Source organism: Crocodylus siamensis, chromosome 2 (assembly GCF_052110815.1).
Source record: "Crocodylus siamensis isolate JL-2025a chromosome 2, ASM5211081v1, whole genome shotgun sequence".
In the NCBI taxonomy this organism is placed as follows: Eukaryota; Metazoa; Chordata; order Crocodylia; family Crocodylidae; genus Crocodylus; species Crocodylus siamensis.
The window spans coordinates 277,395,179-277,418,073 of record NC_143396.1 but is presented as its reverse complement, the minus strand read 5'-3'; the positions used below and the strand labels follow the sequence as shown (position 1 = coordinate 277,418,073).

Here is a 22,895-nt window from a genome sequence, read left to right as displayed (position 1 = left end):
GTAACTTTGGAACCATAATAAAAACTCAATATCCCCAGAAAAGATTATGAAATCTTTAAGAATTTCTAAAATGCTGAAAATTCGAGCTCAAGCTTATTATTGGTTTCTTACCTGTTGATCTTTTCTTGGGGGATTTCAAGCTTCTCATCCTTCCCGGCGATGACATTCCACTTTCACTCATCGAGTCATGTGCCGAAGAAGCACTGCCCGTTGCTTCACTGTCACGAATCATGCTTTCATAGCCACTACTGCCACCACTGTGGTAGAAAAGAGCTGTCCTTCCCATTGCTGGTGGCAGTTCTCCACTTAACACACTACTATTATCACTGCCGTGCCCACTGCTATACCGCTGAGGCCTCCGGGGCGCAGTTATCTTGCTGTATGGAGATGGCAACATTGGAATTTGTGACTTTTCATCGCTGAGGTTTATACCACTGTCGTTCCCACTGTCAGAGTCCGTGGAACCTCTGAAATGCCCCACCTTCGCCGAACTGCCTGATACTAGTTCATTAACACGGCTGTTGGCTGCCCTAATTGCCTGCTTCGTTCCCATAATAGTTCCTCTGCCAGGTTTGCTGTTGACACCCTGCATGGATCGTGGGGCAGTTTTCCCACTGGGAGGAATGCTAGAGCTCTTTCCAACAGACTGAGTCAGTGATTTCACAGAGGAGCTAAGGGACTTTGACCCATTTGTAGAAAGACTGCGGTTTTTATTTCCATTGGCCTGAGACTTCGGATTAGTTGCACTTTTTGCTTGGCTGTTTTTACAGGGTAACGGTGCAGTATACGACTGTGGTGAAGTGGCACCTGAAGCAAGGGGGGGAACTCCCAGCCTTGGGACAGATCGTCCTGCTCTCCCATTGCTCGCACTAACATTACCATTTTCCCTCATCATATTTGCTTTGGATCCAACTGACGTCAGACTTTCACACCTCTCGAGAGACATGTGACTCCCATATCGATGAACAGTTTCACTTTTAGATGTTTTAGTCTTTAAGCTGGAAGTCGTTTTAGGCAAAGAATGGTCTCCCTTGAGGTTGGTTTTACTGCCAGCACTTTCATTAAGATAAGGCCCGGCTTTTGACCGCAGGTCTGCCTCTTCCTCAGCTTTTGCTGTTGTGATTCTAGCAGACTCCACTCCAGCAGTTTTGCCCCCACCACTTACCAGTGCAACACTTTTCTGCTCTAGGCTTGATTTGCGTACTGGTGGTGTTGGGGGTATTGTTCCACTCGGCCTTGGTAGCATGCTACATTTCTGTGGCAGACACTTCTTTCCCAGAGATGATTTCAGGCTACCACCAGCAAAGGCAATTTCAGAATTTCCTCTTCCCATTGCCTCTGATGGACCATTATTACTGTGTGTTGCTGGCATCACACCCAGGGTGGTGGCTCCCCTCTTAAGCTGGGGCATCTTCATTGCTGCTTCCGATTTTTTATTGGCTCCATTGGAAGATTTGCAAACCATTTCACAACCATCTACAACCCTCTGAGAACACGCAAGCATCGTCTGCGATTTAGTTGGCCTGGCGGCACTACTGAAATATTGGGCAGCTTTGGCTGGCTGCTTCTCAGTACCAAATGGAAGAGATTTTGGGGACAGCAGGGAGTCTTCAGTTTTTGCTTCTGAGTGATTATCTGCGCGCAACAGCCAGGGATCATCGAACATGTCACGTGGATTCTGCAGTTCTCTGTAGTTTAGGATGGCATTATCGTGGGTTGGAGATGAGGTAGTTTTTGTTTTCCTAGGAAGACTAGAATGTATCGTTTCTATCACAGATGTATCTCGACAGTTACTAAGTTTAACTTTTATGGGCTGATCAGTTACACAAAAAGCACTTTTCATCTGAGATGCTTTGGTTAATTCAGAGGTTTGCGGGCTCTGGCACGAAGACATTTTGCAGGAACTCATGCTCTCATTCTCCAGCTCAGAAAAGCAAAATCCACTGTCATTCAGGGAGCTTTTCAGTGGGGCAGTTATGTTGGATGAATCCAAGTTAAAAGGCTCCTTGGACTTATTACAGCTGAAGGCTGACTGTGCAACAAAACTGTCACTGGACTGGGCTCCATCACTTTCAATGGTACAAATGCTCACTTCACTCAGCCAAGAACTGATGGAGGAACGTCTGCTACTAGAAAATGGATCCTCAGCAAAGGGCACAACAATATCGATATTTACACCAGTACAGCTTTCCTGAGAGGTATAAGCATCAAACTCATCATTTATACTGCTAATAATACTAACTGGCCTGGAGCCCGACGCAAGAGCCTGAAGGGAACAGTCGCTGTTAAAGCTAATGATGCTGGAAGGTCTTCCATTATCCAGAATCCCACTGATGGAGAGTTCCTCTACCACCGTAAAAACCAGCTCATCCTCCCCATTGAGCTCCACAGGCTGCTGCAAAGTCACAGTGGTTGTCAGTATATCCCGGTCAAAACATTTTCCTCTGAAGGCTGATCGGAAACTATGAACCTCTATAGCACCTGCCTGATTCGGCCCATTGCTACCAACTAAAAGCGTGCTTTCTGCAGGGTTATGCTCTGGTTTGCTTGCCATTTGTTTGCTCATTCCTACGGGAGGAGTCCGGACTGCATTGCTATTGTCCACCTCGCATGCTTCTTTGGACTTCAGAGCATGGTCTTTCTGTTGCAGGGGTGGGGGCGCAGGGCTTGGTAAAGGTCTCTTCACATACAGAGCTTTTTCTTTAACTATAGGTTCAGTCATGGCCTTACTCTGCTCTTGACTCCTGGAAGGGTTGCATTTTGACGATTTCAGTGAATCAGTGATTGTCTCTTTCTCTCTCTCCCCATCCAGAGCTGGGTCTGGTTTCTTGCCTTCAGCTTTGGCTTGCTGTTTAGGATGTTCCCCTTTCACGTGTGGGGAGTTATTCTCGTGACAGACCCCAGGTCTTTGCACACCAGCCTGCAAATTAAGGTTTTGTCCTTTTTTTGGAGATGCGGTTTCCAGTGGAACAGGTTTTTTATACCCTCCACAAGGAGAGGATGTTTTTTCCTTTATCAGTTTAGACTGCATATTTTCTGTACTCCCCGGGGCTGAACTACAGCTGGATGCAATGGGTATTTCTCCACAGGCAAACTTCATAGGCTCCTCACTTCCATCAATACATTCTAACCTTTCTTGCAATTCAGCAAAAGTGTTGCATTTAAAATGGTCTTTGTCAGAACTTCTAGCAATAGCAGAGTTGTCTTTGCTTCTCTTTTTGTTCAGGGAAGGGATTATAGGAACAAACTCTGGAGGCCCTTCATTATCAGTCAGCTCCCGGTCGGACAAAGCCGCACCATTGGGACCAACGTAGATGACGGTATCACACGATTGCTCACTACTGGAGGAATAATCAGGATCACTAGATATACTCAGTACAGGAATATCAGGGTCCAGGGCTACAGTCCGTGGGTGAAATGGTCTCAAGTGAGGTGGTCTTCGAATGTGGCCTTCTTCACATGAACTTTCCCCTCCAGATGAGCTGGATGCATACTATTAATAGGTAGGAAAAAAAATATTATTTTTATGACAGTTGGGAAAAACTAGTTCAATGTATACAGAATGATACACAATCAGTCACCTGGGTGACTAGCAGAAATTTTTAAAGTGCAAATTTAAACAAAAACCTATTCTATACATTTTAATAGAATAAAAGTAACACAACAATCATGCTTCCTCAGAGAATTTTCATAACATTAAAACACCCTGTCATCCTTTAACACGAATACCTTCTGCTCGTTCGTTATTGCTTTTGGATTAGCACAAACTAAACCTTTGGCACCAACGCCCCCCCCCCCCACCACCACCCAAAAATAATAATAATAATCAAGGACAGATTATATATATTTTTAACACAAAAATGGAATTTCAGGATTAATAACTACGTAGCCTAGCAATGGCTTTTTACCAACATGTTTGGCAATTTCTCTGCTGAGCTGTTTTGTACTAGTGCTTATTGTCTAGAAATCGAAAAATCCCCCACCATAGGCTAACAAAAACTATTTTTCAAATAAATTAATTGCAACTCGCTTGTGCACCAACCTTGGATTTCTTCTTTCTCATTCGGTGGATTCGAGATGCAAGCTGAATTGTCGTGAGTGTTTCTGCATAATTTGCTGGGGAGTCGGAAATATGAGCAATCATCGTCGTTCTGCAGTTGATATTCCCAAGTGATTCTCTCAGCAACATAGTCAACTTGTTGTCTCTAGGGAACAAGTGATAATACTAAGATGGCTTACAATAATCACAATTATTTTACAGAAGTTTAGAACCATTTTCATGGTGTACATTCATGTTTGGTACAAGTAGGAATCAAATATAAATATATATGACCTAAAACTATTTAAAACTTGTATCAACATGGAAGGGCCCCTGATACCCAAAAGTTTGTCCAACAACTCTCCAAGCTGTAAAGTTGGTTCAGTAAAAGATATAACAAAAAAGCCTTGCCTTGCAACAAAAATACCAAAAATACAAGCTTCTAGTATAAATTATTTTGTTTGTTCTCCAGACAATGCCAAGAATTAGTCAATTTAATAGTAGTTCATCATACTACTTAGTAGACACAAGCAGCTCAAAATTCCATCTTTTCTTCCCTCATGAACCCTTAGTATTCCTAATGCACCATCATTGTAAGCTCCCTGAAATACCAGTGAGCAGTTATTGTAAAAAGAAAAAAACCTCAATATTACTTCATAGACATAATCAAGTTTGCCCTAACAAACATATTATTAGGTCTTAAAGATAGTTTTAGGTTTTGGCCTACCTAACTCCCTCTTCTATTGTGTAGAAATATAGAATCAGAAGGCTGGAAGTGATCTCAAGGGTTGACTAGTACTGAGGTGGCCAATACATGGCACATGTGCAACCTCTGTGTGTGGTAAGTAAGGTAGGGGACAACTACCACAGCAACAGATTGGGCAGGAAGCAGAAAGCAGAGCAGGAAACTGGGCATGGAGCAGGAAGCCTAGCAGCAGATCAAGCAGAGGAAGGGGATCAGGGTGGCACTCAGCGAGGGTGCAGAGCCAATTGGTGGCATACCTGACAAAAAGATTGGCCCCCACTGGGCTGGTCCAACCCGCTGCAGAGATGCAGGAATCATTATTCCTAACCACACAGAGGGGGGAGCTCAGACCCCACTTCCACAACTGAAAGCCTGGAGAAGAGGAGAGGTCCACCAAGCAGCTCCCCCTTCGGCCGTGGCAACGCAGCAGTCCACTAGATATTGCTACCTTCCAATGGAGAAAGTAGGACCTCGACATGCTCACCTACTTAAAGTGTCTTTCTGTGGCCACTCGCACGTGCTTTATAGCCTGCTATAAGTTTGTGTGTGTGACTATAAGGTTACATACTACCACAGGGTGTACACAGCGATGTTTGCTGTAGTTTTTACATGTGTCTTAAGGTCAAGACCCTCTCTCTTCTTCCGCCTCTCGCACTGCTGCAACAGCAGAAACCAGGTGGAACGGGTGCTTAGCTGGCTGCCCAAGGGTTTCCTCAGTAAGAGAGAACCACTGGTTGCTATACAGCCAGCAGAGTCCTTGGCCAAAAGCAATACAGCTGAAGAGTTGCTATGTTCTGACATCCACCATCGCCCGGACAGCCTCTCAGGGGCTATGACCAACCAGTACAACTTAAAATACCCCTAAAGCTTCTGCAAAATGTTCCTCAGACTTGCACCTGATGGCTTGAGTATCAGAGTTGCTTCCAAGTCCAGACTCAATCTCAACTGCACTAAATAAGAAGAAAGCACAATCCTACAGACAGGCTATTTGCTATTCTATTGCATTCACTCAACTAGCCCGAGGAAAACACCTTTTTTTTCTTTTTACTTAATATAAAATGAAGGAGCACCTGTTTCAGACTCAGCACTGGATAAATATGTGAAATGACATAATTGATAAATGAAGCACTAAGTTACAGCTCTTCATAGTGAGCTGCAATTAAATTTAAGCACGGAAAGACAAAATCTGCTGATTGTGTCTGTGGTGGGCAGGCTGCAGCTGGTCAGGGCCCCCTACAGGTGTGCACTCTCTTGACATGTTAGTACAATCGAGCACACTTCATAAAGCAGACATCAATGCTCACTTCCATCCAGTGAACATGTACTTTTCCACCATGGAAAAAGAGGAAGGTGCTTATTCTTCACATAGGAAAGGTAAATGGGTATAAAATGCTAAAAAGGACGTATTTGAATTTTGAAGAAGTTCTCAGTATATAAAGAAACCTAACGGATACATTCTGAAATCCCAACACACTTTCCATCCTTAAAAAAAAAAGAGGGGACTGTTTTCATTTCTGTTTCTGTGATTTTTGACCAACTGGCTGAAATTTTTCAAAGTTGTAAAATAAAAAATATATATGAAACTATTTCTGCAATAGTATGGGATCCATTTTTAACTTGGTCATAACTGGAGATCAGTTCTTTCACCTATACAAAGCAATGGCAAAACTTCTTTTAACTTTAATGTAAGACATCAGCAAGCCCTTGGTACAATTCATTTTAAATACAACACTGGCTAATACATTTAAGGTGATACGCAAAATAATTCACTTACTTATATGGCACATGTTTAGCACCATTAATTAAGGCCAAAATTACATTGCCTAGGGCAGAAAGAGACAGGCACAGAGAACCTCCTCCATCTCGACTCTTGCTCAGCACTTTTTCACAGCTTCCTAGATCAATAAGATGCAAGCGACTACGTCCTCCTGACACTAGAAACAACAAGCACAACATATATGCGCTGTGAGCGTATGGACTCAAACCAGATCAGCTATTCAGAATTTACTTAAATGACAGAAATAATGAATGCTGCATGGGGCGATGCCTGAATTAAACATTTATGCCAGGCTACATGCAAATCTCATAAAGCATATATTAGTCACAACAACCACACTTAATGGCAGCTCATGATTGGCTGGAGTTTTGTCTTGGGGATTTTAGTGGGGGATTTATTGCATATTGTTTTTTAATCTACATTAGAAAAACAAGTAATATTTAAAAAATTTAATTTAGAGAGCATGATCGTACTTCCTCCTTTGCCACTCTTCTCCATGCGATACTGATATATGTGAAATGTGAACAGCATATGTGAATTCCTCCTGTCTTCTTCATCACATTCAGGTTTGCTGGTACTTCTGGCAGCGATTGCAGCATCAAGGAAAAAGGCAGCTTTTTCTGCTGTCGGGGCCCTTAGCTCGCTTTGGTTTTGAAGCTTGAATATAAACAAGGAAATGACTAATTAGAACAGGCGAATGTTTTTTGGGGGGTTTTTTGCTGAACAGACTAAGTCTCTAGAGCGATAAGTGAAACAAATATGTATACCATGAGAGTGGGGATTATAAATTAAAGGCAATAAATTGTTTCACCATCTTAAACATTGTCATAATTGTTGTCAAATAAAAGCAGAAAAAAGTCAAGCTCAGAAGCCTATGGAGTGACATCCTCTATACCTGTGTTCCACATATTGGATCCTCTCTCAGATAAACCCCTGGAGACTGGCCATCCTGCAGGCTGCCGGTGGCTACTTCAGCTAGCAAATCTTTAAGGTTTTCGTCTTTGCCACTGATCTCCACGGCAGACACTCTAATAGAGAAGCGAGTCCCAGTTTTTTCTTTACGTTCGTTGATTAACTTGAAGAGCCAAGAAATCGCACAGGGAATGACACCAAGGCTTTGTGTGGAGTTATCTTTCCCAATCATGGTGTAAGATTTACCTATAAAGGAAAGACAAATGTAAGCTTAACACATCTTTTATGTACAAAACAGTTTCTCCTTATGCAGTTGCCAGTTTCCATTACACGTAATACCATGTGATATACAGATAACTGGAGGTAACAGATGCAAAAATACTTTGTAAATACTTAATTATTAATCAGTCAGTATTTATTCAATTAATTTTGCCATTTTTGTAACTCAGACCCAAAGCAAATTAATTTTTAAAGGCATCTCTGATCTTTTGATTTTCATCACAATACACCTATAAAAAGCTTGTTCCTGAATAAGCTAATCTGATGTTACATTTTACCTTTTCAAATTAAAACTTAGGGTCCCAGTATAGAAATAAACCATAATAAGTTTGCAAAGCTAATTAAAAAGAAATTCTAATCTATTCATATACTCCAGGTTTATTGTTCCAGGAGCTGACAGCATGTAATTACCAGGCTGACATAGTAATTAACTGTAACGAATTTGGGAGCTCACCAAGCTTGACATGACCAAAGCAAAATATGCAACCATCTGCACCATTCACAACAGACTGGATTACTTCTGCTACTGTTCCAGAGCATACCTCAGCCTGCAAAAAAGATTGAAGACAAATAAGTTATGTGTACATTGCTATGCTCTATATTTCTCTGCTACATGAAAAGAATGACTCAATATTTTTGAGGAACAACGTTTTTGCCCATTTTATGGCATTATTTCTATTATTTTAGTAACTATGCTCCCTTTTTTAAAATAAAATCTGTTACAACAGCCGAAAATAGTTTTCAGTTCTATTAAACCAACTCCCTCAGAATATCGATTCTATGACTAATGTAGCATGCTGAATGCAATCCAACAAAGCTTCCTGCTGGTATACTAGTTTAGCCAAGAGTTTTCAGTAATAGTAACAGCTTCACAAAATGAAGCTACTCAAGAGCGCTTGTAGAAATTAAAAAGACATTCATAGTGAAGAAAATGCATCAAAGAACCCCGAATAAGAATTTTTAAGTATCACATTTTCCTTTACTATGGAAACAATGTCATCTATTGCTGAAAAGACTTAGCTAAATTATTTAAGTGCACTATTACTAGTTTATCAATGCCTATAACAGTCTGAACTATACCATATGATATATATATGCTGGCAATGTAACTGTAAGACAACTGGCAGTGCAACCATAAGGCTACAGTGACATTATAACTCCAAGGTTATATACTGGTGATCAATGTTAACAACCCTGTCTCTAGCAATGACAACATAGGTAGAATCTGGCCACTAATTATAGCTCAGGGGAAACACTGAAAAGATGTCACTTCAGAGGCCCTTTGTGACAAGGTATAAAAAGAAAGGTTAGAGATCAGGGTGACATCCTGGTTCCTTTGAAGTCCATAGGAATTTTGCTACTGACCTCAAAAGGGCCAGGATCTCTCTCTCTGCACACGGCATTTCCCAAACCATTAATAGTTAGAGGTTCATTGATATATCCGTCCATACTGGATTTGCACAGATAAAAGGAAAATTGATATTATTGGCAATCGGTTTTCTTGGCCTGTGTACCCAATAATGTCACCAATAAATACCACATGCGTGCGCACAGCTGCCATGCACGTGGCCAGGAATGCACCCAGGCAGCTTGGAGAGCAACGTTCGGCCAGTAAGTCTGTAGGAAGGATAGGGCATCAGGCGGGGCAGATTAAGGCCATGGTGAGGGAGAGAATGGGATTGGGGCAGGAGCAGGCACTAACCAAGCAGGATGGGGTGGGGTGTGGGACAGCGTTGAAGGCGGCTTGTCTGGGAGGTGGGAAGGAGGAGTAGCTCCCACTGCTGTGCACACCAAGGGAGGCATGGGGGGCATATGTCCCCCAGATCTGTATGTGGGGGGAGGGTGGGCTGCCCACTGTGGGCTCAGGGCCAGGGGCTGCGCAGGCCTCTTCCCAGCAGGGATGCTGGGCTGGGGCTACGCTTGGGATGGGTGGGGGCAGGGCAGGTGGTGGCACTGGGAGTGGGTGGTTCAGGGTGGGCTATAGCCAACCCAAAAATTCACAGTAGCCACCCCTCCCCTCCCAGCACTGCCACCACCTACCCTGCCCCACACCAGGAAGAGGCCAGCATAGCCCATGGCCATGAGCCCATAGCGGGCAGCCCACCTGTGCCTCGCACACAAATCTGGGGGGCACATGCCCCACTGTGACTCCCCCAGGGGTAAGAGCAGCAGCAGGAGCTGGCCCCCCTCCCTGCTCCCCTCACAACCCTCCTGCAGCTCCATCCTGCGTCCCACACCAGCCCAGCCCATGCCCTGTCCCATCCCCATTCCCTCCCTCATCTGTGGGGGCCTTGTTCTATGCCCGCCCATACCCCCTCCCTTCCCCACACCCCTTCACCCCCAGACTTACCAGCCCAATGCTACTCTCCAAACTGCCAGGCTGCATATTAGCCATCAGATCGGTATCAGCCAACAGGCCTGGTTAATAATCAACCATCGGTATTGGACAAAAACTTCTCTTGTTAAATTGGTGCACCCCTATCAATAGCTACTGTGCACAGATACCTACACTGATTATGGCACTATTCAGTACAGAGATTATTGGCTGTGTGGTAACTCCTAGCCCTTGCAGTTGCCATGTGCACCTACCTGTGCAGCTGCTTATACCATGTTCTCTGCCCCTGCCAGATCCAGACTACAACATGCATATTCATTTATCCAGTTTAAACTTATCCAATTTGAACAGGTTAGGGACCATTTAGAAAAGATGGACAAGTACAGATCCATGGGGATGGATACAATGCATCCAAGGCTGTTGAGGGAGTTGGTTCAAGCGATTTCAGAGCCACTGACCATTATCTTTGAAAACTTGTGGCGATCAGGGCAGGTTCCAGATAATTGGAAAAGGGCAAATATAGGGCCCATCTTTAAGAAAGGGAAGAAGGAAGATCCAGGGAACTACAGACCAGTCAGCCTCACCTTATTCCCTGGAAAAATCATGGAGCAGGTCCTCAAAGAAACTATTTCTAAGCACTTTGAGAAGAAGGTGATTAGGAACAGTCAGCATGGATTAACCAAGGGCAAGTCACAACTGACCAACCTCACTGCCTTCTTCTAAGATGAGATAGCCATCTCTGTGGATGCAGGGGAAGTGGTGGATGTAATATATTTTGACTTCAGCAAGGCTTTTGATACCGTCTCCCACAGTATTCTTGCAAGCAAGCTGAGGAGGTATGGGTTGAATGAATGGACTGCAAGGTGGATAGAAAGCTGGCTGAATTGCCAGGCTCAACAGGCAGCAATCAATGGCTCAATGTCTAGCTGAGAGCTGGTATCAAGTGGAGCACCCCAGGGGTCTGCTTTAGTAGGAGCACTGCCAGCAGATCGAAGGAAGTTATTATTCTGTTCTATTTTACACTGGTGAGGCCACAACTGGAGTACTGTGGTCAGTTTGGGGCCCCCCACTACAGAAAGGATGAGGACAAGTTGGAAAGAGTCCAGCAGAGAGCAATGAAAAAGGCTTGGGGGTTGGGCACATGACTTCTGAGGAGAGGCTGAGGGAACTGGGTTTATTATCTGCAGAACAGAAGACTGAGAGGGGATTTAATAGCAGCTTTCAACTATCTGAAGGGTGGTTCCAAAGAGGACGGAGTTGGACTGTTGTCAGTGGTGGCAGATGACAGAACAAGGAGCAACAGTCTCAAGTTGCAGCAAGGGAGGTTTAGGTTGGATATTAGGAAAAACTTAATCAATGGCTCAAGGTCTAGCTGGCAGCTAGTATCAAGTGAAGTGCCCCACGGGTAGGTCCTGGGGCCAGTTTTGTTCAACATCTTCATTAACAGTCCAGAAGATGGGATGGCTTACACACTCAGAAAGTTCACAAATGACGCCAAGCTAGGGGTTGCTATTAAATCACTAGGAGGGTGGTGAAGCGCTGGAACAGGTTATGTAGAGAGGTGATGGAATCTCCATGTTTTTAAGGCCTAGCTAGAGAACGCCTTGGCTGGGATGATCTAGTAGGGGATGGTCCTGCTTTCAGCAGGGGGTTGGACCAGATGACCTCCTGAGGTCCCTTCCAACCTGAATATTCTATGATTCTATTATTCTAACTTTCCCCGCACAGGGAAGGTAGAAAAAGGTTTTCTGGAAGAAATTTGTCTTTTTTGCTCAGATTTTATATGAATGGTTTTGAAATGTCCTGAAGTTGAGTTTTCTTATAGATGGAACTATTGCTCTCCATAATCAGTTTTTTAATTACCTTGCAAAGTTCCTGTATTTCTTTCTCCCATATTATGTTTATCATGGGCTTCATATGTTTGCTGATGTTGTACTGTGGTCCACAGTACAACTCAGGCCCAAAATTCCCCTTTCCTTCTGTACATGACTTCTAAGTACACATTCTGTTTCAACTCTGCAACTGCTGTTCTACAGGGCTAGGAGAAGGGCACAGCCATCATTAGTACAATGAACCTGACTACTCAGGAAATATGCAAATACACAACTCAAATAAACTGAAACAGGAAACCAAACATACAAAGGTTCCATGATCCCTTTCAGTAGCAGCAATCTTTAGGATTAGACATAGCCATTGTCTCAACTGAACAAAGCACTTACTATGGGCTTAATTTATGGCACATGAGTGAATCTGTTCCTATTCAGCACTAAATGTTTACATTTGGGTATGTGCTCAAATCTAAGAGAAGTCAATGGAGTAACTCTGCAGATGGTACAAGAATTACTACATAAATCAGGTGGAAATGTGAATCCCAAATTAGCTGCAGCCCTTTCAAGAACACCAAAAAGGACAGGGAAGGTATTCAATCAGCTAATTTTTCTGCACAAACATTTAACTTCAGATCTGGGCTAACTGTATACAGTACAAAATTTACCCATCATCTACTAAAAAATCTGTTTTCCAGAGATAAAATCAAACTTGTTCAAATAAAATCCTGTAGAAGTGGGTAAAGAACACTGACAACATTAAAACAATAAGGCTGCAGGAAGAGTTGTTAGGTTCATGTGCTAATTTTCAGTACCTGTGAAGCATCCTGAGGGAACACTGCATCAAAGGCAAACATCTTTGGGACAGCAACAACACCTCTCCTGTGACCCAAGTTGGAGGGTCCACTTGTAGATGGATCATAAAGTGTGATTTGCTTTTTTCGAGGGTCTACCTTTAGAAATGACATGGATTCGGATGTGTCATGAGTTCCATGAGAAGGACAAATTCTCACCATCACTTTCACCTGAAAGTCATTACAAGGAAAGCAACAATTTTAGTTCTCACTTACAGCTACAGTTAATAATTGCTCAGCATCCCTTGCAACCTTCCCCTTCTCCCTTCCTGCCTCCCCCAAAACTTGAACATTTGTAACAGTGACATGATTCAAAACATCCCCTTGATAAATTCAGGCCAGATTTTCAGAAATGGCTTCTTGTGCATGAAATAAATTAATTTTTAAAATATCCACTTTTTCACCGTCAGTAATTGTAGATGCTAATTTCATTTAGATAGCTGGGTACCTGATTTTCACGTATGATCAACAGTGGGTATAAAATCAGAAAAGGAGATGGTAGTAAGACCTTTTTCTAAATCAGGGACAGTGAATCAGGTTCTAGATTTCCACTGATCAGGATCTTAATGTCCATTAGGTTTTTGACCTAAAGATCTCTTAGTCCATTTTTAATAGTTACTTGAATAAAATAAAATAAAAAAAAAAAACAAGGCAGCTAAAACAGGATTGGGAAGCCCTAGGAGTTTTCAATTTCCCTCCCGTTAATTAACACATTTAAGTCCAATTCATTTATTACAAAAGTAGTACTGTAACCCCCATGGCCAGATGCTCTTCACACTCATAACTCATTGCTAAGCACTTCACTGCTTGGCTTAAAGTTTGTTATCACTGCACAACTATTTCGACTTTTGAGTTTAAGGTGGGTGGGAGTTTAAGGCAGAGGAAGGAGGAAGGAAGGAAAGAAAATAAGAAAGCATTCAGAAGCCCAAAACCTCAAAACCAATTTGCTAAAACAGTTTCTAAGGCTATAAATGTTTGGCTTTTTCATGTGATTGTCTAAGAGGTGGAATGTATTTTGTATATGACTGAAATGCATAGCTTGAAGTTTTTAAAAGAGCCTAAGGAAGCTGGCCGCCCAAATCCCAATGAACATCAGTTGTTGCTGGGCACCTGAACCTAATAAACTCCTTGAAAATCCTAGTCTTTGTTTGAAAATACAGGGAACCAAATTTCTGGAGCAAATAGTAAAATGCTACCCAAGGATCTATTCCACCTATAGTAATTTAGGTCTTTTCAAACTGAGGGAGAAATGCTGCCAAATGATCTACACCACAAATACCATTTATACCTATGCAGAATGGTAAAATGCTAGCAAAGCAGAGTTGTGTATCTTTTTTGCACTGCTGCACAGTACACAGGGACAGAACAATAGTGAATCAGGCCCCATACTTCCACTGATCCACTTTCTAGAGGATTTAAACTTAGAGAAAAGGCATACTCCACCAGTGAATCTGAGCAACCACCATGAAGCATTTAGATTACAAGTGGAATCATGGTGTTATGTCCTAACCTAAGTATCAAAAACCCCTGAGATACCCGAGACGTCACTATTCAGTTGTGCACGAGGCAGGAGTTCTTAAACTGCAGCAAACTGAAGCCAATGATGCACAACAATTTATACCAGCTGAGGACCTGACCCCAATGCCTTATTATACAGAGGGTGCCAAACATGAGACTCCTCCACTTCAAAACACCATTGAACATAATAAGCAATCACTTCTCCTTTTAGCTGCCAATATACAAAGCAGAAAGCATGGGATCTCATATATCAACCCTGCCATCATCAGAGATGCTCCAGTCTCCCTGACCAACCCTCCAGAACATGTGCCATTCCAAACACAGCACCTGTGTGTACTTCATATATTTGACTCAGGTCCCCATTACACATTCAGGTAAAGGTGTAATGGTTTCTAATTCTTGATCCACAAAATTGTGCATCCTACTATGCCACACGTGCATAGTAGGAGGCACAATTGTGGAACCGTGGCTTATTGCTGGTGCAGGGGGAGCCTGGGATCCACCCTGCACCAGCAAGCAGCAAGCTCTCACAGCTGGGAGCACCCTCATTGAAGGGGCTCCCAGCCATGGGGGTGCCCCATGCACCCACAGGGCTGGGGGATGTACCCCTGAGCCTTAGGGATTGTGGCAGCCATGTTCCCCCAGATCTCGGGGTTACACACTGGGAATGGTGCACCCCTGTGACTGGAGACCTGTCAGCCAACAGGGCTTCCAGCTGCACAGGAGACCCTGCAACACGTGCATATTAAAGCTCAATAGCAACCAGCTATGAAGTTAATACACATTTTCAAGGTCTCACTTCACAGCTGGTTGGACCTTTTTATTGTGTGGTAAGTATTTTAGCACATAGCTGGTCTTAAGGTATTTGTGCAATTATCCAGTTAATTGTACAATACCAATAATCTGTGTAGGGGGCCTCAGCTATAGCACCAGAGGAGAGAAGGGTAGTGAGTGGAGATCACCTATAAGGAATATCCCTACTTTCCAACAATGACTTGTTAACTTTAAACCTAAACTTTCCAGGCTCTCTAGCATTAGTTTTACAAACATAGTATTCAAATAATGATGCTTAATTCAAATTATGTTGATTTACCCTATTAAGATGGGAACAGAAAACCAAACAACACCCACTCAAATTTATACTAGCTCTGTGTAAAATGCAACTAATACTAGTTAGAAATGAAGCTATTTTAATTGACACTGAAATAAAACATCAAAAGAAAATAGTGCTATCAAGGCTGAAAAAAATGGATGTTGCATATGCCCTAAAAGAAAGCATTTTGTCCTATGACCCTACAGATGTATAAGACTACTGTCCCTCTTTAAGTCCCATCACTCTGCTATCACTTTTTCCCAGGACATCATTGTGCACAACTGTAAGGTTAGCATGGATCCTTCCCTAACAAGGCAGCCAAGATGCATGACCTGGCTGTCCACATACTGCTGAAGGACCAGCAATGCAACTTGGAAGGGCTACCTGTTTTACAGGACTGTGCTCTTCCTGTTTTGATCCAGGTCAAAACCCTTCGACAATCAAGACTGGGTCAAATGCAATATCTATTTATAGCCTAAAATACTTATTTGAGGTGAAGGCAGAACAAAACAGAATAGAAATCAGATCCCAGGAAGGGATCTGAGCAGCCTAAAGTGGGAGACCTTGCTGTCCAATCTCTGCTCTAGGGACAAGGAGGAGGTGAATATATAGTCCCTTCCACCGTAAGAAATGTAACAGCCCTGTGCCCAAACCAATGAGATTTATATGAAGCTTAAAAGGAAGCACCTCTTTTCATTTCTCAACTGGGATCCATGTCAATAAGTGTTGATACTGAAAATTTTGGATGTCATAATGGGTCCCCAAGCAGCTCGATTCTCACTCACTACCTGTTCCCCTGTTTCTCCAAAGAACAAAGCTATAAGCTTTTCTAGTAAATATTACAGGAGACTTCAGGGAAGGTGATATCACATCATTCAAACATGTTCATCCTGCTAAGCGGTCTCCTGATTTCAACGCTTTGCTTTATTTTCTCTTTGGTGCTGATATGAATATGAAAAGACAGTCCTGGAAAATAAGCGAACCTTAAAATAAATGAAACAGCTGCTTCTAAAGAGAAAGTGCATTATAGGTGACAGATTCAAGGCTGATTCCCTATAAAAGCTGCATGAAGCTAGCTTTGTGTGCTAGAGTGCTTCCTTCAACCTTGACATATTACCAAGGTGTTCAGAAAATAACCTTCTCAATGCAAAAAAAAAATCCACTTCAAAATCACTTGATTAAAATGAATTTTAAAAAGTACACTGTCTTCAAAATGCATCTATAAACTCTACTTTCTTTTCTCTCTTATACCTATTAGATTATGGTAGTAGATGCTGGTATAAAGGGAAAATTGGTTTGCTCCTGACCTCAGCAGTGAGTTATCTCCATCAACAGCATGCTATCCCCTACATAAGGATGGTTTCACCCCCAGAAAAGCTGTGCGTGTCAAGTGAGCCTTTTAAGTCCACCACTCTGGAGCCAGAGGATGCTGAAATCTCTCACCATAATGGATCAGATTCTAACACTAACTGACCTCCAGGGTCAGGCTCATTTTTACAGCAAAAGTGGGCTTTCAAGAGAAATGGAGGGAGAGGGGGAGGGGGAGGAGCTCCTTTTTAGTGCTTTGTTTCCAACAGCTGCCTTGGGGCATAGCAAAATGCCAGACTTTAGATAAACCACTTTACCCTTCCCCCCATCAGGTAAATTTGGATCTACATGATAATTCATGTGACTACCTCTTCCACTTATGCCATCCCTCCTCCACCCATGCCATCCCTCCATATTTAAAAAGGCTACACGCCTGATAATGTAATTCTTAATCAGGCTGGTTAGCCTAATCCCACAACTGACTTTGGAGAAAGCAGTAGGAACTGCCCGTGTAAGCATTCGCCAGTGGGGGCAGGATCTATCCTTCAGTAGCACCGGACAAGCCACATGGGGGAATTTGGTTTATGGCTATCCTGGGTTCGTGCACACGGTTCCAGACCAACACAGAAAAGTATGGCACTGCATCTTTCTTATTCAGTGCCATTAGGACTCGACCGGTCATATGAGACAAGGTCAGTGCCGTGATACAGATATTGCTTCAGACTGAATGTGGGAGGGATAACGAAGACAGAGGAAAATAATGGCAGAAGAGTCCTCCATCACCACCTCCTGTGACTTTACTGGCAACCTTTCAGAGACTGTTCCTTTTTCAAGACTCCCTAGCATTTTTTATGCCTTTTCCATGGTGGGAAAATTCTTCACAGACAAGGACTATAAAGATTACTGTTATTTCCCCACATATCATAGAGCCCCCAAGACATACACTTTGTTTTTGGGGAGGCAGACTGAAAAAAGCAGATTTTTCCAGTGTTATTGCTGAATAGAGCAGGAACAGAGCCTGATCTTCAGCTGATTCCCCAACCCTTTCCTGTTTAATTAAAAGCTGAAAACCTAGCTATTGCTGAAGACTGGTCTCAATGGGTGGATCAATGATTTTGAAAAGAGCTAAAGAGTCGCCAATGGCTGTGACATAAGAGAAGAGAGACTAGAAGCAGCTAGCAGACAGCAAAAACTACCAAAGAAAGAGTAGCTTGATTAGTGAAACATCAAAAAGGGGGAACTGTTATTAATACTTGTGGAGTGAAGAACAATGAGCCATTACGTAAATTTACTCTCAGCTGCCTGAATGGAAATGCCACTGCTGTTGCCCAATGGCACAGGGATCAAAGTGGGTACTTCTACTCCAGGCACCAAATCAACTTTCCTGCTTAGGACTTGTACCCCAATTTGGCAGGGGCTGATTTTTGGGGGGAAAGTGTGGGGCAAAAACAAAGCACAGCTGAAATCAGAGCAGTGGGTTAATGCCTCCATCTAACATCTGAAGTCCTGATTCGCATGACTAACAGTTAAAAACAGTCACATGCAACTTCTCCCAGACCTTTCACTCACATATGCATTGCCACACAGAGGTTCAGTATTGCTGCCTATGGTTCTCTGTCTGGAAGGGATACGAGACCGTGATAGGCAAGGTCTAGGAGCACTACAGAGGCAGCCTTAAGAATGAAGTCCATTGCATCTAATCCTCCCAGGATCATCATCCCATCTTCTGGAGATATCAACTTTGAAAAGAGTGTCATCAAATATGAACAAATGGGGCATGCAACACCAAACATACCACATTGGAATAAGGAACACAGAAGTCATGAAAAAGTATACTGACCCATAGCAACGGGAAACCATGACAGAGCTATAGTCCAAGTTCATTGTCTTTGGGATAAATATGATTCTGGCCTCGTGGACAGTATGGTCAACTGGAGAGGGAGAATTTGACCACCACCATTCAGAAAAAACTAAAGCAACACAAACTATTAATTCCAAAGTTTAAGAACAGCTGCATAAATGTAGCTATTTTAAATGGGAAAAATGGAATGCCCACATTTTTAGCACAAACTGCATATTTTTACAGTTCATAAATTCTTTAGTCGATAAATGGGCAATCTCGGTGAAGCACGCTGATTGCTGAGCAAGTCTAGAAATGAAACGATCACACTTGCAATGCATTCAAATGCATTTATTCACTTACAAATTAAACATGTTCACGCAAGCAACGATTTAATATAACCCTGATGCCACCGAAAGTTCTTATCAAACAGGTAGATCAGTTGGCTTAAAACTGGCCGTTCATTTCAGGAGCTAAGATTACAACCTAGATATGCAATAGCCCTGACAGCCTGGTACACTTGCATGCTACTCTGAAATTAAATGAGTAGTGCTTTAGATGGAATAATAAAACTGAGACAGAAAGCCTCTATAAAGAGGAGAAAGAAGAACAGTGGAGATGCAAGAAGTTTGGTTTTAAAGAGAAAAAGGGAATGACAATGCAAGGCAGAGAAAAAGAAAAAAATAACACAAGAGAGACACAAAAGGAATGAAAGATAAAGATACATGAGCTGCATGATGGTAGTGTCTGACCTCTGAGAGGGGCTCAAGTAAAGAGAGAGAGACCACATGAACACTGGAGACTTCTACTGAGTTTCAAGGCTGTTCCTTACAGAACGGCATGGTACCACCTAATACAGCATCTGTGTCTTGGCCAACGTTAGAAGCTTTTAAAAAAGCATATGATAACATCTTTCCTTCTGTGCTAAAAAGCTGTTGGGTTTTGGTTTTTTAGTGGCTTTCTGTTAAAAGGGATTTTTTCTATACCTGGATTTGAATTCTACAAACCATCCCCCCACCACTACACATTCCCATAATTAATATTTGCATTTATGCAAGAAGCCTTTTGAATCATGTGCATCATTCACTTAACTGTTTAATTAACAGGTTCTGTGATCTTGAGGGTTTTGTACACTATGGGTTAATATTAAACTGCTGAACTTTCCAAATTCATGTTTTTGCAGGAATCAGGAGGTCAGCAGAATCACTGAAGGAAATCCTATTAAAATTGAAAGTACTTGGGAAAAGACAAAAGATAAACATCTCTTGAATATGCCACCAGAGATAAAGCATTTAAATTAATAAATAAATGACTTGGAAAGCCCTGGAAATGGGTGCTATGAAGTCAGAGTGCACCTGGGCATGATCAAAATTGTTTATGGAAGAGATGGGAGAAAGATTCACTGGAATCAGGGATTTGGGGGTCTTTTTTTCTTTAACATTTACCTCTCTGTCAGCCGCTAATAGCTGTCAGGGAAAAAAAGGTTAGAAAAGCAAACATCTGCAAGGTGGACATTCCTACCATGTAAAGACAAACAAAATAAATATAGATCCTAAAGCTCGCAAAAAAAAAAAGTGGGGATGGGGGCAGAGAATAAAGAAAAACGGATATTTTATACATGTGTAACACAAGTTTTAAAGATGACAAATGCACAAATGTGGATTTCTACTCTAGGAGAGCGGAGAAGAATCAACTTCCAAAAGACTCAGAAAAAACAGCTATCTACAACGACAATCCTAGTTCCCACACAACTGCACATACAGTTTTTTTGTTTCAAAAGAATCACAGGACAACTGAAAAGCTTATTATGCAGTATACATAAATGCGATTAAGGTTTCAGGAAAAAAAAATGCATCTTAAGCAGAACTCTAGCTCTTAGCATCCTTGGACCTAATGAGATTGAGTGTGAGACTTACATATTGCAATCCCAAACACAAAAACCAAGGGTGCAAGCATTCCAAAACTCTGGAACTGGATCCAAGCCTCACAGCATAAGCCAACCAGTCAATAGTAGGCCTTACCTACGAGCAAGCTAGATCGACATATTTCAGCTAGGGACAGAAGTTACACATAAACCAATTTAAGTGATCAGAAACTGGTTTACACCCGGAACAGAACAAAAGTTCAGGACATATAAACCAGTTTCAAAATGGCCAAAGCTGATTTAAAGAGCAACCTGGTTGAATGTAGTATAAGCCTTAACTGATTTGGGTCAAACTGGTTTATAGAACTTCTGTCCCAGACCCCTTCCTGGTTTAAGTTAAATCAGAGTCCCCCAGGATCCCAGCATGCTTTTGAGCCCTGGGATGGGCTGTGCTGTCTGCTCCAGAGAGCAAGGCTGGCTTTGCTCTTCTCTCTAAGCAAAACAGGAGCAGAAGCATGGCCAGGCACCTGCCCAGCATGGCCCCCTAAAGTGAAGGGGGCAGGGAGTGGGTTTGTTCCTTTTTCCTTCCCCTCTCTCCTGGGGGACCCCAGCTGGGGTTTGCCTGGCTGGGGCAGAGCAGCCCATCAGGCATTCCTCCCCGCACCCCCCTGCCACTCAAGCAGCGGGGGAGCATGGCCAACCCCATTAGCAGCTTGAAGCAAACAGGGGGAGGGAGTGGAATTTAATCTCCCCCTCCCCTGTCCCACTGACATGGACCCCAGCCAGGGTCTGCCTGGCTGGGGTGCAGCAGCTCATCAGGGCCCCCCCTCCCCCTCGCTGTTCCAGTGGCAGATGGTGAAGGGGGCAGGGAGGGAGTTTATTTCCCGCTCCCTTCTCTTTCCCACCGGGAGATCAGCCCTGGCCTCCTGCTCTGCTGCTTGCACCCAGCCAGACAGACCCCTACTGGGGTTCCCTGGGCAGACAGGGGAGGGAGGGGTGGAATAAGCCCCCTCCCTGCCCCCTTCTCCTCACGGGGCCATGCTGGCTGGGGTCCAGCCACACCCTCACCCCTGCTGCTGGACCAGCGAGGTGGGGAGGGGGGGATGCTGATGGGGCAGCAGCCCCTGTCATGGTGTCCTGTGGAGCACCAGCCTATTCCCAGTGACAGCGGGAGGCTGTGCTATGGACAGGAGTGGGGCAGACAGAGCTGCCACAGCCTGCTTAGAGTGAGTGGCAGCACTGGGGCTCAGAGGATGGCTACAGGGGCTTGCTGAATTTTTGGGTGGCCACAGCCCCCCAAACCCACCCTAGCGTTGCCACTGCTTGCCCCTCGCAGGCTGCAGCAGCACAGCCTCTCCCACCAGGAAGAGACTCGTGCTTGCCAGGACACCATGACAGAGGCTGCTGTCCTGTCAGGGTCCCTCCCATCTCACTGGTCCAGCAGCACATGTGGGGGTGTAGACAGACACTGGCCAGCATGGCCCCCTGAGATGAAGGGGGCAGGGTGGTGGTTTATTCCCCCCACCCCCCCGAGAACCCCAGCCAGGGTCTGCTTGGCTGGGTGTGAGCAGCAAAGGCAGCGGCTGGCAGACCCTGGCTGCAGTCCCCTGGTGAGATAGGGGAAGGAGGGAGGAAATAAACCCCCTCCCAGTCCCCTTCACCATGCTAGTCAGTATCTGCCCACGCCCCTGCCACTGCCACTGCCACTGGAGCAGCGAGGGGCGGGGGCCTGACACAAGCTGCTGCACCCCAGCCAGGCAGACCCTGGTGGGAGCCCATGCTGGTGGGACAAGGGAGGGAGGGGGGGGATTAAATCTCCCCCTCCCTCCCATTTGCTTCAGGGTGCCAATGTGGTTGGCCATGCCCACCTCCTGCTATCTGAGCAGGAAAGACAGAAGGGGAGAAATGCCTGACAGGGACTGCTCCACCGCAGGCAGGCAGACCCCAGCTGGGGTCCCAGAGAGAGCGGGGAGGGAGGGGGGAATAAACCCCCTCCCTGTCCCCTTCACCTTAGGGGGCCATGACAGGCCAGCATCTGGCTGGAGCCAAGGGTTTATCCACGTTCCTCTCTCCCCACAAAAACCTAGCAAGGGCTTTTTCCTTCCCCCACCCCTCTTCCCCTCCAGGCACACCCTGGCTGGGGTCCCTGCAGGCCAGGGTGGGGGTTTAAACCTCTCCCCAATCATACACAGGCCTGAAGGGGCCTTACCACACCCCCTCCCTCAGCTCGGCTTCCCCCAACCTGGCCACTGCAGAAGGGAAGGGAGGGCTTGCTCTAGCCCCCTCAGCTTCTGGCCTGAGCCACTTCAGGAATACACCTGCATTTCCAGAATCAAAAGCGAATGCATATGCACTTGCAAATCAGTTCAATCTACACAGTTTAGACTAACCTGGAGAAATTGAATCAATTCAGGCTCATGCTTTTTGAATGTCTGTACTTAGTTATAGAACCAAATGAAGCCCACCTGCTTGAATACACTTCTGCAGGCTGCAGAGGTCCTTCAG

The 22,895-nt window shown here is 44.1% G+C and overlaps 1 protein-coding gene across 3 annotated transcripts in view; it reads right to left on the bottom strand.

Annotated features, from left to right (window-relative positions):
* Positions 1–22,895, bottom strand: part of KIF26A (kinesin family member 26A) — a 141,537-nt gene that overhangs the window by 11,877 nt on the left and 106,765 nt on the right. For all 3 annotated transcript variants that reach the window (XM_090034136.1, XM_090034133.1, XM_090034134.1), the window contains exons 6-12: positions 12,729–12,938; positions 8,207–8,300; positions 7,457–7,719; positions 7,035–7,218; positions 6,559–6,718; positions 4,043–4,205; positions 112–3,493 (exon numbers count right to left, since the gene is read on the bottom strand). In XM_090034136.1, coding sequence (XP_089890262.1) covers positions 112–3,493; positions 4,043–4,205; positions 6,559–6,718; positions 7,035–7,218; positions 7,457–7,719; positions 8,207–8,300; positions 12,729–12,938 — 4,456 coding nt within the window. The remainder of the gene's footprint in view (positions 1–111; positions 3,494–4,042; positions 4,206–6,558; positions 6,719–7,034; positions 7,219–7,456; positions 7,720–8,206; positions 8,301–12,728; positions 12,939–22,895) is intronic.